General features: G+C 42.1%; 1 protein-coding gene across 1 annotated transcript in view; it reads right to left on the bottom strand.

Moving 5' to 3' along the window:
• The window catches only part of SMG1 (SMG1 nonsense mediated mRNA decay associated PI3K related kinase), a 112,476-nt gene that overhangs the window by 16,387 nt on the left and 78,245 nt on the right, over positions 1-17,844 (bottom strand). Inside the window, exons 36-51 of the mRNA XM_083153282.1 lie at positions 14,819-14,980; positions 14,417-14,634; positions 14,169-14,323; positions 11,868-12,090; positions 11,101-11,347; positions 10,757-10,986; positions 9,187-9,435; positions 7,619-7,757; positions 7,377-7,486; positions 6,561-6,779; positions 6,277-6,467; positions 3,455-3,627; positions 2,714-2,993; positions 1,656-1,922; positions 1,327-1,561; positions 122-348 (exon numbers count right to left, since the gene is read on the bottom strand). Of these exons, the coding sequence (XP_083009408.1) occupies positions 122-348; positions 1,327-1,561; positions 1,656-1,922; positions 2,714-2,993; positions 3,455-3,627; positions 6,277-6,467; positions 6,561-6,779; positions 7,377-7,486; positions 7,619-7,757; positions 9,187-9,435; positions 10,757-10,986; positions 11,101-11,347; positions 11,868-12,090; positions 14,169-14,323; positions 14,417-14,634; positions 14,819-14,980 (3,325 nt within the window). The remainder of the gene's footprint in view (positions 1-121; positions 349-1,326; positions 1,562-1,655; positions 1,923-2,713; positions 2,994-3,454; positions 3,628-6,276; positions 6,468-6,560; positions 6,780-7,376; positions 7,487-7,618; positions 7,758-9,186; positions 9,436-10,756; positions 10,987-11,100; positions 11,348-11,867; positions 12,091-14,168; positions 14,324-14,416; positions 14,635-14,818; positions 14,981-17,844) is intronic.

Below are 17,844 nucleotides of genomic sequence, written 5' to 3'. Positions count from 1 at the left end.
ACTCCAGTGCCACCTAGTGGATAAAGGAGAAAATGAAGTCCACACCCTTTTTTTAAACTAATTTAAACTATTCATAAATGAATAAATAAAAGCAAAGTAGTCTGAGGAATGTGTGTATTACCGTGCAATGTCAATGTAGTGAGCATTTGCCTCATCTTCCAGGCCCATGGCAGCATTTCTTAGATAAGTCTGCAGGGAGTCCACAAGAGTCTGCAATGACGTCCCATCGGTAGTTTGCTCTATCAGGTTATCCAGTTCTTGTAGCATGCTGTCCAGTGTCTGTTCACCTTTCATTAAACATCGGAGGGCTTCAGGAAAAATTATCTGACTGAAGTTTGAGTTCAGTTCCTTTGAAACAAAATATAAAAATGTTTTTAATAGAAGATATTCAGATAAAAAGAAAAGTAAGTCTCCTACAGGACACTGGGACTTCTCTTATCCCGAGGGATCCCCGTTTACTCTTTAACCACTTGCCAGGAATTAATGTATGGTATACAATTGTAGTGTGCTACCTGACCAGGTCGTATTCTGTGCGTCTGGGGGTGTGGATATATACAACTACAGCAAAAACACACAGTCAAAAGGTCAACCGGGTCAAAACAGTAGACATGAAAATGATCACCACAAAAATGGACACTTCAGGCAGGTGACTATTTCCAATCGTAGTTGGCATGTATTGAAGATCAAAAAATGTAAAAATTGTGTTGATCATCGTCACTTTCACCTCTTTAGTCTGTCAACTTTAGCTTTTGACCAAGTTGACCATTTGAGGCCTATTCTTTTTATTGTAAATCTACTGGTTACCTCGCCCAGCACTCCCCGCTGCTTTCCTGTTTGTAATAGAAGAAATTCAAGGGAGCAATGTTGCAGAATGTGACTAATGACATCACTCCCAAATTCGTAATATAGAATGCTATATGAGCTGCACACCGGAGCACATGCGACTACACTAAAAGTGAGAGGAGGGGGAACATCGATACAGTGCCGATCTCCGTGTGTGCAAAGATCAGCTGAAGCAGGGTGGATTGATGGCACTAATCAGTGTGGGCTTATTCACACTAGGGGGTAGGACTTTAAATAATGGGGGATGGGAAGTCATTTTACAAGGAGAGCATATGGGCATGGGGGTACAAAGCAACATCTAGGTATACTTTTATTTTTAAAGAAAATATTGAAATATAGAATTTAAAAATAATTTTTGACCATTATAACAAAAAATAAAGTCCTTGGAATGAAACCAGGAAAAGAGAGAAAAACCCAACTCCCCACCAAGATCTGACGGGAATGAAAATGGAATATAATTTATTAAGACTCAGTGAGATTTACCTGTAGAGAGATGTACACTGCATTAGCCAGATGCACAGCTTCAGAGGTTTCCATAGGGTTGGGTATATCCAAATCCTGAGGGATAAGTTTGCATTGCTTCAGTAACTGCACCAGACATGTGACATTGCCGCTCATGCTGCAGAGCTCCTCTAAGAACCAGGCACCATCCCGCGATGTCAGATCCACAAGCTGTTCTCCAGCACTAGAGGCAGCACCTTCCATCATTAGGTTACGCCTGCAAAGTGTACACAGAAACAAAGGTGTGACATGACCACAAGACAGTGTTGTATGCTGCAACGAACCACAAGTACCTTCATCAAAATCCATACCTTGTTAGAGCGCACAGGGCTGAGATGACGACGCTGGCCAAACTGAGGGAACCCTCCTCGCCATTTTCATGTAGAAAAACTTTGATGCAACGCTCAATCTCCTTCAGCTGGTCCTCACACACTGGTAGCGATACGGACTCCTGCTTTAGCCGCTCTACTTGCCGCAAAAGCTTGGTATTTGTATCAGCATAATTACGCTGAAGTACCAACTCCGTGGCAGAAACTATTTGGGACAGAGGAGTCTGGGGAGAATACTGCAATTCATACCTGAAACAATAATAAATCCAAAATTATGGCTCGCCCTTATACAATTTTCCCAACAGCAAACGTGAGCAGGGGAAACCTATATACATAGCAAGCTCGGACCTCAAGGCCCATTAAAAAGGTGTCCCATACACAAGTCCAATTTGACCTGATTCCGATACATCGGACCGATGGATAAATCGTAGGTGTTTGATATCAGATCCTAGAGATCTTTCGTGCAGCATATAAGATAATCGTAATCAGATCAGCGGCACATCGCAGGTGCTTTTTCGAACCCGCGATATATCGCCTCAACTTCCCTTAAAAAAGTTCCCTGGCAGGTCCCCAGGAGTTTTTTTACATACGATAAAACACATGCGGGTGTCAAGTCGGAAGGAGCCCTCCCGGGGAGCTGACGGTAGAATTCTATGAAAAACAGGTCAGACGCATGCATCAGACAAGACAGACCAGTGCATGGCCACCTTAACCTGTGCAGGTTGTAGCGATATCTAAGCTTCATTACAGATGGACAATTCCAACAGACTGAGGAAGTAATAAAAATATGTGTGCTCAAGCATAGATATCAGGAAAACCTATACTGTTAGTGTGCCTTAATGAGAGGTTGGGAATTCCTCCTTTAATACCAACATGGATGCCATTCTCTACCTCACAATGAACAACCTCCACCCCTCTCCCCATGGTTCTGTGTGCTGGCTCTATGGAAGCGGCATCACCATTTCACTTTTGCTAGGTACTCGGACAAGACAACACTATAAATCAATCCTGTATTCCTTTGAGTCTAAATCTTTTCTTACTTCCGATAGAGTTCCTGACAGTGCTCCATTGTCATGTCACATATAAGCTCTTCCATCCAGGTTTTCCACTGTTCCATTCTGTGTTTCTGAAATACTGTTTTGGGGTACAAAAGTGCAACAGTCGCATAGTTGTGAAGGTGCTCAAGGCAGCCGCGTAGCACGGAGCGTCGCTGCTGCAGCAGTGTGCTCATCTCCGCCTCATACTGCTCACACTGTGTGATGAGGTGTGCCTGGCCGGCGTTCTGCAGGAAGGCTGTGGCCGGTACATAGCTGGGAGGACCTACAGAAACAGATAGAGATCTACAATGTACTAACATATACACTTATCTTATATAGGCCGGGAACATCCCACAGAAATTATGTCAGCATACAGGACACATACAGCAGTTTTACTATGAATTTACTCTTCGTGCTATATACAAAATGAGCTCCATGCTACGGAGAGCCATTGTCACAGCCTACAATGCTTCTGGGGAGCCTTGCACACTGGCAGGAAAGGCAGCAATGGACATTTATGGTGGCAGAGAATAATCATTATTTTGTGAACCAGTAGACAGTGGCACAATAAACAATGGCAAACAGACTTTCAGTGCTGACCACATATACCGTCTAATACAGTGGCCAAGTTTTTCTGTGTATTAAACACATACTTATTCTCCCACCACTCCTGAAGTGCAGATAAGGGTTATTTATGCATACATGTTTTTTTTTTAACATGATATTTAGATAAATTTGAAATACCCAAGTCCATCTGGCTGCTTATCTCTTGCAGCAGGCCTGCCAATTTAGTGGCTTCCAAGTTTTTAAAGACGGCCTGATACTGCGTTATCCACTGTTCAAATTCATTCAGCTTCACTTGGATCGCTTCCTGTACAGCTCGCTGCTGCGTCTGCAGCTGGGTGTGCTCAGTGTACCTAGAGAAAAAACAAAATGGACAATGATGTACTAACTGTACTCAAAAGGTAACACAAACCCCGAAAGCCTGAAGACACTTAGGGCGGTATTCAATGTTCTCCGATAGTTGTGTTTTTTTCGCAATTTCTTATTTTTTCGCTCTTTTTCTATGTTCGATACTTTTCACCTATTCAAAGTTTGAATTTTGGTATTTCGATACGGTTTCGCTTGTTTTTTAATGTTCGTTCCTTTCGCTTAGTTTTCATCGATAATTTCGCTTTGTTCAGGCGATATCTTTAATTTATCGCCTTTGAAAGAGGTCGTTAATATATCACCTATTCGATGTTCACTTTATGCAGCCTTCTGTACATTTCACGGTGTAATTATCGCCATTTTTTAACGATTTCATTTACATGCGCAATGAAAGTTAAATAAGAATTTTATAAATAATAACATAACTGAAATAATGCTTTTTTTCCACAAATGTTATATAACTAATTATTAAAGCTGTAACACTTGTAATTAAATATATATTTAATTTATTCGGGAATATTTTGCAACATTCACTTTTAACCATGATCCTCGGGTGCATCATGTGATCTTTTTTACCCATGATTCATATCTCCTTCATGATCAAATCACTCCTATCTGAGACTTCAGGGAGTAAACAGCATTGGCAGTCTGCTGGTATTGGAATTCATTTTTTGTAGGTCTTACCATCAAAATTTAATCCAAATTCCCGATGATGTCGCAGTAAAAAAAACGATGTCTGTGAAATAACTTGCATCTACGACGCACGTGTCCACAATGACTAAAATCCGCTCGTCCACTCCAATATATACCTTTTAACGATGGCGGGAAAGCGAAATAGCAACTCCCACCGTTCGCCTCATAGGTGTTTTATCGCAATTACGCGTTACGCGTCACACTAATTTTGAATAGCGGGAAAAATGAACTAAGCGATACATTAACGCAATATGAAACAACCGATAACATTTCATTATCGCCATGCGAAGCAGTGACGCAGAACATTGAATACCGCCCTTAAACTCTGATCAATTTCACAGACTCAATGGATGGAAACACAACACAGTATTGCCGATTACTAGCACTATAAAAGTAAAGCATGATCAATCTAGATTTTGGTCTTCTAGAAATAGAACTCCTGCAATAAGTACTTTTGCTGTTCTTAAGAATGTGAAACTGTATTCTCAAATACCAAGAATTCAAAACCTAAAGCTATACCCTCATACATCATTGCTGCAGTCACGCCAAACAGCCCTTTCTTGGCAATGGTCATTATTTTGAGCAATAGTGTTAGGACCTGCAGAAAAGTGGGGTCCTGTGAAGCAGGCTGCAGGCCTAAATGCATGGATTAATAACTAAAACTCCCCATTGATTTCTATTTAAACAATGTGGTCACAAGCCAAAGGGCACCCCAAAACTAGGAAAGGTGAGTGCCGATGTTTATACACACACACATATGGGTTTGATACGAAACTTGTAATTAAGTCACAAAGACCAACTTTTAACAAATGAATCCTAGGAGATATAGTTCATTTAGTTCGCTTTCTAAAGGAATCATTTATTATTACTGATGGTTTGGAATTTCGAAGCAAGACTTCAATAAAAGCCAACAACCAAGGGGCTCAGTGAAACAGAGGCACATGTAATGAAGTGGAATTGATCCCCTTTCAGCTAGAAATCTAGCACCAGGGATTTGTATTTTGCTGCTGGGGTGAGAAATAGGCACATTTCACTATGATACAAGTTAGTGGAGTAAAAATCCATGTAATTGTGGCATGTAGATACTCTGAGGAAGCCGCTGACACTGATTGTAGGCAGAGAAACAGGTTAGCCTCCAAATATGTTCTTTAAAGATTAAACCTCCATTCTGGACCCTCAAAAGGACACCTGCATTAGGTGGACTCTTTAAATAGCTGCTTTATCTGGTTTAAAGCACCAGCAGCTGGAAGACACTGGAAGTGGATATCCTGTCTTGCAGGATCCATTGAGGTACCAAGTGTATGTCTGGCCAGATCCAGCACTAACAACCAGCAAAACGTGCGGTGAGCAGCAATAATCTCAGCCACAGAACTAACAATATTGTGTATAAGGACTAGTTACACTTAATATACAGTAGTACCAAGTATTACGACTAACAATGCCGGAAAAGGAGAATTAACGTTAATGGCATTTCAAAATTGCTTGCTCTTTATACTAACAATACAGCTAAACCATTATAGTTAAACGTGGATACCATGTAATTTGTAATTCTGATTGTATTTTTATGTACTGGCCAGGCAAATTAATTGTGTTTAAGAACTGCCTATACCCCTGCGCAGTTATATTTTTCTGTGTTTTTGTAGCAAGGGACAGTACTCCTAATATAACAGCTGCAGTTCACACATGAAATTAAGTACTAATTAAATATTTGGTTGAACCGCCAGACTGTCTCCAATGTAATGGTGGCATGTGTCTCTTTTCCACTGATCTCCTCAATATTGCGATACAGTAGCCATTGCAAGATAGGAACACATGGGTTTGGATTTACACTGGGCCTTTTTAGCAATACCTGGAGGCCAATGACCCATATAGTCCTGCATGGACATTCCACATCCATTTTCCAGTTCTCCTACACAACCCAGCATGCCCTGTCACACGCTTACCTGTGCTGCAGAGTATGAGCGGGATGATCTGCGGCTTCAGCTCCTTCCAAGTACGTCATCTCCTCTCTAAGTCTGGTCTGCAACTTCTCCACCTCGGTCAGTTCTTCGTGTAAGCTTAGATATTCATCCAAACTGCTGTCTAGTTTAGGAAGGACGCTCAGCATCTCATCCTTATTCTTAAACCAGTTCACCTACCAAAAGTAATCTGCAGTTAGACGCCACTTTCATTATAAATATACACAAGCAAAGCTAAGGAGGTCAAAATATGCCTAACACACAGTTACCTTAATTTCCGCTACTCTGGAGGAGAACAGGCTCTGAGTGATCTCTCTCTCCATCTCTCGTTTACTTTGCTTGTTTTCTGCCTGCTGGCCTCCTCCGCCATAGACTGCACCAGCAAATCCTGCCTCCCCTCCAGCTGTCCAATCCACAAGGGGGTCATAAACGAAAGCCTCAAGTAACGTCAGAAGAGTCTCTCTGCCTCTTCTCATTATGTGCAGGACCTGCAAGCCACCAGAGTGTACAATTAAGAACCACCACCTTTTACTCAATGAAAGAGGAATCAGAGCTATATTCAACACACAAAAGGTTTTAAAGGTGGCCATACACTGCTGCGACTTCTCACAGAAGTGTAGAGGCATCCGATCCCCCTTGAGCCATCTGGGAAATTCCCAGGCAGCAGGCTCGCATGCAATGTGCTTTGACATGTGATATATCACATGAGACCCTGTTCCTTGCTGCCGGGAGGGGGTCAGAGGTCAGACGTACAGCAGGTGTGGCCTCTGACGCCAATCTGATGTGCACAGGACTGCAATCACGTTAAATTTGGCCACCTCCCACCTAATCACTGATGGATGATTATTGTTAATAATAATTCAGCATTACAATTGCTTTTTTAGTGCAGTGCAATTCTGCATTACAATGATCAAGTGTACGTGGAGACCGATCTCATATTGGGCCAGCCCATAGTAACTTTATTTTCAGGTTCATTTTGAGGAATTCTGTCATTTGTAACTAACAATCTAATCCAAATAGCCCCTAAACAATGGGCCTTGAAAGAAACATGTAAACACAATACAAAGCAATACTGTTCTGTTTACCTGTTCACAAGACAGGCGAAATACTCCCTCCACCCCTGTTACTCCTAAAGCGCTCTCGATGTTCTGGGTCATTCGGAAAGGGACCTTTTCAGGAACACGAAGACTCTTGCCTGTAGAAAGTATTGCCGACATAGGAAACTATTTCTTGGACCACTACTATAGCAGGTTTTTACGTAAATCAGTAAATACAATTTTTGATATTGATGGCCAAGAATAAACAAAAATAACCACATGGATCTCACCTTTTTCAAAACAAACATTATAATCAATGTGGACCACCTCTCCGCTTGTCATATCAATTAGCACATTATCCAAGTGCCTGTCACCAAGACCTATGATGTAGCCAACCATCGACATAACAGCAGTTGACCTGGCGTAGGACTGAAAAGAAACCAAAATGGAGACTAGGTAAATTGGACATATGAATGGTTTTTTACCAAATGTCAGAAAGGGAAAAGTACCGTTTATGGCTACATAATGGATTTAGCAAGTGTTCCTAAACTCAAACCAATTTAACTGTACAGTAAAACAGTTATTGGTGAACACCATCTTAACTCGGGGCACTGTCCCATTAAGGCCCGATTTATAGCTGCACTTTAGTTCATTTGGACAATGCAATTACATGTTTTGGTGTAACACACTATGCTCTGCTTACTTCAGTACTTATGAGGCTAAGTCTGCCCTCTTTAGAAGCATCAGTACTTGTGTACTAGCACGGCGCCCATCGCATCGCAGACCATATCGTATATGATGGTATGCGATATTGCGCGATGTTCCACAATGTCATACAATTTTAAAATTGTATGGCATTGTATATGGCATACAATGCCATACAATGCGATGGGATGCGATTATAACTTGTATAAGCACCCTAATGGGTGCTTACAATGTGAAATGCACCCCCACGCCACCCCCCAAGTATAAACGTGAACCCGAAGCGTGGCGAGCGGCGGCGGTACGCGTCCTACAACCTTTTCATACCCCCACTATCCACGGCGGCGTGGAGTTGAGTTTATATAGTGTGGCAAACGCAGTGAGCCACCGAGCCCGAAGCGAGCGCAGCGAGGGGACGCTCAGAACTTCACAGGTATACGCGTCCGATCGCCACGCTTCGGGCTCGTGGATAGTGAGGGTATGAAAAGGTTGTAGGAAGCGTACCGCCGCTCGCCACGCTTCGGGTTCAGGTTTATACTTGGGGGGTGGCGTGGGGGTGCATTTAACATTGTAAGCACCCATTAGGGTGCTTATACAATTTAACATTGTATATGGGGCATATAGACGCTCGATTTTTGATCGCATCGCATGCCATCGGGTGTACGGCATGCGATAAAAAAATCAGGCGACTAATTATCGTGGGCGCCGTGCTAGTACACAAGTACCGAAGCATCTTATTTGGAATTACACTAATTACGAATTAGATACAACTTAAACTTTGTACATAAATTGGAATCAGTTTTGGATAAGGACTACAATCATTGTTTCCTCTTTATCAGATGCATCTATATGCTAAATAGGAGGTTGTATGTATATATTTTGCCTGCATGTCTTTGCTCATACACAAACCTCTTTTACATTCAACCTGAGGCCAGACCCTTAAGATGTATAGCAGAGATTACATTAAAGCTCTGTGAAAATAATATTTGGCAGTTCTGAGGGTTTATAACAATTACATATCACAGCATGATCACGTTCTCAGGATTTAAAGAGATTCATAGGAAAAAAGCTAGAGGCACAGAACACAGGATTCAGGGTAACATACAAATCTTGGACTTGACTCTCTAGCCGTCCTATAGAGCACTATGCGACTCACCTGTGTAACTCTCCACCATTCATCAGGAGTAGCACATGAGCACCACAACTCTTTGGCAAGCAAGTTTGGGGGAGTGGATTCCATTAATTCTTCAAGCACAGACTTCATTACATTCAGAGGCCAATCTCGGCGGGACACATCCAAACTTAGACCAACCGTCTTTAGCGCAGGGCCTATTTTACTGTAATACAGTTCACTGGGCCTTGGAACCATTGCTGGGTTCTGAGGAGTCTGATAGGAATCTTGTGCCTAAAACAAAAAAGGCTATTTAACACCTTCTGCTGGATGACAGTCACAAACCTAGCACTTCGCAACAGTGCAGTTCAGCAATTTCAAAGCCCAAGATTACAGACCACAAAACAGGCAAGTCTTGGTGATCACACTACACTGTCCCCTGCTTGTGTCCTGACCTAACAGTATTAAAGTAGCATTCCCAGCGCCCGTTAAAGTAGCAATGACCTCGGTGGCTTCCATTTCTGTGAAGTAGGTCCTCAAAACAGATAAAAAAACTAAATAAAGTATATTAACCAGCCGCTTGAGTCCAAAAACCAGGCTATAACAGCAACTGCTTGCAGCTTTTAGGATAGGGTAGAGGAGAGGCTTTATAAAAGGAGCAGTAAGTCAAACTGCGAGTGTGCCTGCGAGTGCGTTTTAAAAGGATGCAGTAGAACAGAGTCCTGTTTAGCAGGATGCAGTTGCTTGTGTCTACACATTGGCCCTTATTCAGATCTGATCGCAGTATAAATATTTTTTTGAAAATGGGCAAAACCATGTGCGCTGCAGGTGGGGCAGATGTAACATGTGCAGAGAGCATTAGATTTGTGTGAGTTGTTTTGTTTCTGTGCAGGGTAAATACTGGCTGCATTATTTTTACACTGCAATTTTGATTTCAGTTTCAACACACCCCACCCAAATGCAACTCTGCATATGTTACATCTGCCCCACCTGCAGTGCAAATGGTTTTGCCCATTTTCCAAACAAATTTGTATTGTCATCAGATCTGAATAAGGGCCATTGTGTTTTAGCAGTATGCAGCAGGCTTTTGTACATAAAGGTGCCCATACACGTTGCGATAAGCAGTGTGCAATGCATCGCGTTGCACATGCATGTTTTGCATGCGATGCGATCCGCGGGCTGTACAAAAAGTATGTGCAGGACATACTGTTTGTACTATGCAATACCCGCAGGAGCGCACGTCACATCGCACGCTGCTTATCGCAACGTGTATGGACACCTTAAGTCTTGAGTAAGAATCCTGCCAAACAGCTCCTGTTCAACTGCATCTAGCTAAAATGCAATGATTAGACGCACCTATATATTTCAATATGCAGGCTCCTTCCTGCCAAACAAGTCCCTTTAAAGAGGGACCTGTCAAAACTTTGTGTATAGACGCAGCCTTAAAGATCCTGCACAACATATTATGCATGCAACTCAAACAGCTGCACCTCCTGAAACAATTAGAAAACTAAAATCATCTCTATCCTTTAAATAACAGGTCAATTTTTTTTTAAACAAATGGTTCCTAATAAAGTCCATACATAAAATAACGACCGCTCTTTAGCATTTATACCTTTTGCGCTTGTAATGTTGCTTCCCTTTGCTGCCAACGTTTATAAAGACCGAACAGAGGCGTGGCTCCATCCACCCACTGGATAAGCCCAGATCGTGTGCCAAGGGGGGTGACCGAATAGTGTCTAGCCCGGAAGCGGGGAGACTCCTGACCATTGATCGTTGCAAACATGGTGTTTACAATGGATAGAAACTGCATAATCCGCTCATCAAGATGCAAGTCTTCCAAACCTGTTTTAAAAAAATAAAATAAAGAAACGCTAAAAAATGGTATTAAGAACTAGACGTGGAGAAACATTAAAATCACACAACTCTAGATATTGAAAAGATAAATGAGAGACATACCTTTGAAGAGATAAGGGTAGTTTTTCCCATCAGATCCCAGGAAGATGAATTTCTTAGGCTTGGTTTTTGTCGGCAGGATGGTGATGGTGCTGCCCACGCTATGAATTGTGATGGTGTCTCTGTCCGACACTTCCCCTGGAAGGGCTATTTCAGTGTGCGACATGGAAGTCAGATAAGGACTGATTTCTTCAAGGCGTAACAAGTAGCTTGCACGCTTCTGAGCTCTCTGCTGCAGGCTAAGCATGATCTGAAAAGTGCATTTAACCAATAGCTTTTTATACAAGCTTAGGGAATTACAAACTAAACTGTGCAGGAATAAAGATCACAGTGATCTATTCCCTCTGATAAGTATCACTGGGTGGGAGAGGAAGGGGATGTAATAGGGTGTCAGAATCATAAAGTGAGATTTTGAAAGAGTTCTCCTGTTTTTTTAAAGCAGCAACCATTTACAAATCGATTGGATTTTGCGGTATAAATGATTGCCACTTTAAAAAATATGTGGAAAAACTCTCCCAAAATCACAGCCTATTACATTCCCCTCATGAGACCAAAAACACTGGCTAGATGGTCAGGACCATAGGGTTTTACACACACATTACTTGCAGCATTGTAGCTAATCATCCATCCCGCACTATAAACACCAATGTGCTCTGTTTATTCACCAGATGAAAATGATCCATTGTGTATACAGTCATGACTAGTAAACTGATGTCACGTTCCGAAGCCTTCTTAGATCAAATCTGGCACGCAAGAAACATTCCAAATACCTGCTTAAACGGTATCCAGCTATTTCCAGGATTGGCAGGATTGGATGGATTTCTAAGTTTTTCCAAAGCATTTTCAATTGCCTCTCCATAGTTGTCCTGGAACCATTTCTCATGGGGTGTTTCTGCAGGCACTGATGTTATACTGCAGACATGCTCCAAAGCAAAGACAATGGGCTTCATCAGTGCAGTGTGCTTCTCACGCATTATAGCAATCTTCTCCTCTCTAGCGAGCAAAGAAAAAAAAAAAAAGTATTAAAGACACCCACAATTGTCATATCAGGTAGACAATACAATAGTCCAAATCTATGCAGTTACATTTTGCAGTAAGACACCTATATACCATTTGCATCATGTACCTACCTAAAACAGTTCAATGAGAAGGAATTCTGTAGTGTAGGAGGTAACAAGAAAGAAAAAAAGAGGGGGTTGGTCACAGAGTCTGGGAAAACCCCTTTTTCTCCCCAGATGCTGTGACCAAACCCCCTCTTTTCTTTCTTGTAATCCATTTATGTGGTAGGGATTACCAATCCCATTGATCACAAGCAGCAGGGAAAACCCCATTTTATACTCTGACTTTAAAATTATAAATATCCAAAGCGTCAGGAGGACTAGGGTCTAGTAGATCTTTTTCGTATGAGGTAACAAGCTGCACTGAAGACATGCATGTTGGTCCACTGCTTCAGACGCAAAATTAGTAGGTTTTAAAATAAAAGTGCTTCAACAAAAGGAAAAATATATATAAAAACTTACTGGAAGGGAATGTGATTTTTTTTTAACCAAACAATCCCTTTAAACCAGGGCACTCATGAATTACATAACTTCAGTGAATGGCTGACTTCAAGCCTGCTTTTCACCTTGTTTAAGCCGCTAGAGAACTTTTGTAATTCCCAAGTGCCCTGGTTTAAATTGGATCGTATGGTAACCAATGGTGGCTTCAGAGGGGGCTGCAGCACAGTCCAAAACTCAAATAAGGAAGCCACACCAACTGGTATTCCAAACTGACTCACCGGCAGTTGCTGTGCCTCCATTTGAATTTTAAACTGCACTGTGGCTCCACCTCCTGGAGCCTCCCCTGATGGTAACACTATTTTACTTTTGCCACATTGCATTGGTCTTCCAAATGTTGGACATGGGATTATTTAGAAATTTTTGTATTTATGTTAAAAATCTAAAACTCCGTTTACATGGTAGAATTTTTTTTCTTATGTTGGGGGATTAAAAGGCTATTGACCATTAATGAATAACCACAAAGGATTTAAGGGATCATTACATTAAAAGCCAGCCCATTAACCCCAGTCAAATTAAGTGGAAATATGGACCGCAACTTCTGTATTCTCTTAAGAGCAGTATTATGGTGGTTAGAATGTTGTGCATAAATAAATCTCTAAAGAACCCTTTCTATTGCTCTTCTCTGGGCCCCGCAGAAGCACAGGTATCAGAACAAACATAACCGTTGGTATTCTCATGAAACTGTCCGCTGGGAATGCCTTCAGGTGTCCAATAACCCTTTCAGACTGATGGGACATACTGTTACTACCAGCTGAATATCTTGGTGGTTTTCCATAGGTCAAAATAATTTGTGCCTAAGTGTTAAACAAAGTGTTTGGTACCACACTGATTTCGAGAACATGTATGTGGAACTTTGTATTCACTTGAGACTGTTGGAAGATGATTTGCAACAACTGTCAATTCATACAGAGTAACACTTGTGGTCCAAATATTCAAGTCAAATGTAGAAAGGGTGTAACCATGTAGACCTTGTTTCCTCAGGTACCACAACAAAACGTGACAAAAGGGGTTGAAACTACTCCCTGTAGATAATGACACAAGTTTTATTTGAGTAATACCAGAATAGAACACTCAACCACAGCAGACGAATTCCAGATACTGTTGTGTCACATTTCTCATGGTCATTTATGTCCGCAAAACTCTGATGACCATGCTGACTCAACAGCAATGTTAAAGAGTCCTTGCAATAGGACACAGGTTCTCAAACTCAGTCCCCAGGGCCCCACACAGTGCATGTTTTGCAGGTCTCCTCACAGAATCACGAGTGAAATAATTAGCTCCACCTGTGGATCTTTTAAAATGTGTCATTGAATGTCACCTGTGGAGTGACCTGTGTGGGGTCCAGAGGACAGAGTTTGAGAACCCCATGCAATAGGACATTTAAAAAAAAAATCTGTCCTTTGCAAAGCATTTTGGGAAAAATGTCGTCTTTAAGAATATCGCCACAATACAGAATTAAAATTGAATGCATTGCAATAAATAAACATCTTGATTATCCCCATGAGCACATACTTGCGAAGAGTGTTGTTATTTTGGACTCTCTTCACTTCATCTTCCAACTGCTGTATGCGTCTGAGGACGTACATGTGTTGCTGAAGCAGAACACCCAGCCATAGCTCATCCCAAAGCACAGTGACTCTCCGCAGTTCAGCAACCAACATCTGAACCTATACAGAAAGCACAAGATTGATATAAACACATAAAACAATAGAAATCTGAAATATTTGCCACTAAAGCAGTGCCATAATGTATATACAAACCTGAAGCACCATGGTGGGGTTGGCTGAAGATAATTTATCTACAATTTTGCTGTAACAATCCTGCATCATGGCTTGGTCCTCATTCAGCGCATTCTTAATTTCATCTCTATTGCTTTCTTGAGAAGCTGGAGGACTTCCGTCATCACATTCACCCCCCATGAGCTCTTCATCCTGCATATTTCCCAGCAAAGTTGGAATAGCTGACGAGAGCTTGGTCCCTGTGTTAAGCAAAATAGCATAATAATTTACCACCATTGCAGGCGTATAGTCACTCACTTTCTACCATACTGTAAACCAAACATGCTTAGTATTTATAACTACAGACGAATGAGACTTAAAAAAACAACAACAAAAAAAAACCACACAAACTGGACTAGGTCAAACTGCAAGATGTGCATTTACCTGAAGACTGGGATTCACTGCTCAGCGAGATGCTTCCCACGATTGCAGGATAGAGGATGAGATGAGGAGAGTCATGTGCTACTCGGCACAGCAGATTACAAATGCTCTGACGAACGTAAACTTCAGGGTGATTGAGACGTGAAAAGAGCTGAGGAATTATACCTATAAAGAACACGCAATAGGTGGTGTCACAAATCAAAAAATCTGAAGGACAAATATACTAAGTCATCTGAACAAGTCAGAGAAAAAACAAAAACACTGACTAAATACAAAATACGCATGGAGTTGATTTTATATAGTGTGTCGAGCGCAGCGAGCCCCGCGAGAGGACACGGTCTCATAAGAAAACCGGGAGTCCAGATATTACATAAGTACCACAACAATAAATTGGGCAAATGTTTAGAGGTCCAGGTGGCCATAAGATAATGGCGCCATGAAGGCTCCATGTCATGTGGCCCAGAAATCACTCAATGTCCAGGCAGAACAAGCCAACACATGCTTTGGATATGGCCACCATGTTCCGGAATAGGCCCAGAGAATGACATAGGATGCACCATGCAATAGTCTGCTTCCCTGTCAGCCACCAGTGTTTGTTCACATCATAATGTACTAGAAGAAAATCAGCACCCCAAAAACTAAGCAAGTTTCCAAATACAGATGCTGAGAGTACATTACATTTAAAAGAGCTAAAACATATATGGTCCAGAGTAAGTAGATGTACGAAACATAGGAAAACACACAAATTTCCCGTTTTATTTAGAAAGCCATGGTACCATGGAGGTACACTTATTGCAAACCCCACTTCCGAATGAACAGTTCAAAGATATCCAAGAGAAGAGACCACTCCCCACAGTACGATTCTGTTACTGCTAAGAAAATCCATCCCCAGGAAGAACACTTTGTTCAAGTACCCATGAGAGTTGACCTTTGTTTACCTAAATGACCCCTTCCCACCCTCCTGCATAAAACCTGACCATCTCTCATCCTAACCTACTGTTTATGCCCACTTCATTCCCTTCTGTGTCACCCTTGTCAGTCTAACCCTCCCCTTTAGAATGTAAGCTCACGAGCAGGGCCCTCTCTCCTCATGTGCCTTTCTTAGAATATATAAACCACTGCCACCCTGATGATTGCTTCAGTGTCCTGTCCACTGATGCAACTATCCATATTAACCATGTACTTGTCCTAAACTGTCTTGTAATGTAATTTGTTATGTGTTTTTGATTATAACTATGCTCTGTAAAGCGCTGCGTAATTTGTGTGCGCTATATAAGAAACTGTTAATAAATAAATAAACCTCCCCACCAGGATAGCCTGAGCACTGGACAGGGCCAAATGGCCCAAAAATACAGAACATTTAAGGGAATTGGTTGACTCCAGCAGAAACTATGCAGTCAGCTGTATAAGGCCACCGCTGCACAACCCAGGAGGCTGACATCAATGGTCACAATAACCCAAGATGTAGCAACCAGGACCTAGACTCTGCAAAGATCCTTTCTCCCTGGCGACCACCCACTACAGGGGCAGACGATTGCTTAGCGAGAGTATGAGCAACAGATAGGCAGATGTCAGCGGACCTGGTGCAACAACTCAGGATGTCCCACTGAACTCTCAAAGATGGAAACCATCTTACCGATCAATTTGCACAGCATGATAGACTGTCCACCCAAGGTCAAAACCTTCTGGACCAGTCCTAGTCTTCAAGAGTGAGTACTCTGAATTCTGGTGTCGAAAATCAATATCAAGAGCAGCATGCATTGACAGGGCATCAAAGGGAACTTCTTCAGATTCAGAAACTAGCCAGGTTCTTATAACACCTGAAGTCCAGATGGTACAGCAGTAGTGGTGGCATCCCTGTTAAAGGAGTACCCCAACATGAGTTTTGTAAAAACTCATGTAGCTGTCGCTATATTGATAAAGCATGACACTACATTTGTTACCTCCATATAACCAGTGGTCCCGTGAAGCCCCACAACTGACACCAGGCTTCTAATGGAGTATGGTCTAGAAAACATACAGGACCCGGAAGATCTGCCAGGATGTGCAGAGTTCCAAATCTGGAAAGAAGGGCTGTCATCCAGAGTTCGGCCCTCTATTAGCTGCCCAAGCACCAAAAGGACAGGAGAAAGGAACAAAACAGGGTGCCTCTAGTTTTAGGCATCAACTCACGAACTCCACAAAATGCTCCCCCTGCTCATACTCCAAATCATACAAGGTAAGTTGGGTTAAATGACTATGCTTCTCTGACTCCTAGGCCTTAAAAGGACAGGTACAAACAGTGATAGACTTATGCAAAACCAAAAGCTCACCCCTTCATAGAGACTGGATTCATGTCGCTTCAGATAGCAGACAATCAGAAGCCCCCTAGAAGCTGACAACCTGCACTTGAACAGGAACAGTTGTTTCCAGAGGAGCACAAGACTATTCCTCCCTCTGGTCAGCCACCAAGTTAATCAACTCAGCAGCAGACCTTAGAAAAACCTAATCCCATGCAGGTTCTACCATTGAAATCCAGCACTATTAACACATTCAATAGGGTCTCAAAAACCATTGCTACACCATCCCTTAAGACTTCAAAGATTTAGCCTTTTTTACCAGAAAAAAATTAAAAGCACTGCATAGCCTTCCAGTAGGGCAGGCATGTCCAAACTGTGGCCCTCCAGATGTTGTGAAACTACACATCCCAGCATGCTTTGCCACAGTATTGCTATTAGGAAATGCTAAAACTATGGCAAGCCATGCTGGGATGTGCAGTTTCATAACAGCTGGAGGGTCGTAGTTTGGACATGCCTGCAGTAGGGTCTAATACCACAGCAGCTGCGGGGAATGAGGGTGCGGCTAGACTCGGCCATTGACACCATATAAAAAGGGTGATGACACTTCCTACCAGATCCAGAAATCCAGCAGTGCAGAAGCCTACAATCCTCACTGCCCCGTCGCTGCCAATCGCCAGACGTGTGCTGAAAGTCCCAGCTCACATCACTTTCATTAAAAACAAAGAAAATGCTCTCAAATAAAATCTAAAC

This window comes from Crinia signifera, chromosome 7 (genome assembly GCF_055691185.1).
Source record: "Crinia signifera chromosome 7, ASM5569118v1, whole genome shotgun sequence".
Lineage (NCBI taxonomy): Eukaryota > Metazoa > Chordata > Amphibia > Anura > Myobatrachidae > Crinia > Crinia signifera.
Note: the sequence above shows the minus strand (reverse complement) of the source record. Positions and strands in the feature narration are given on the sequence as shown.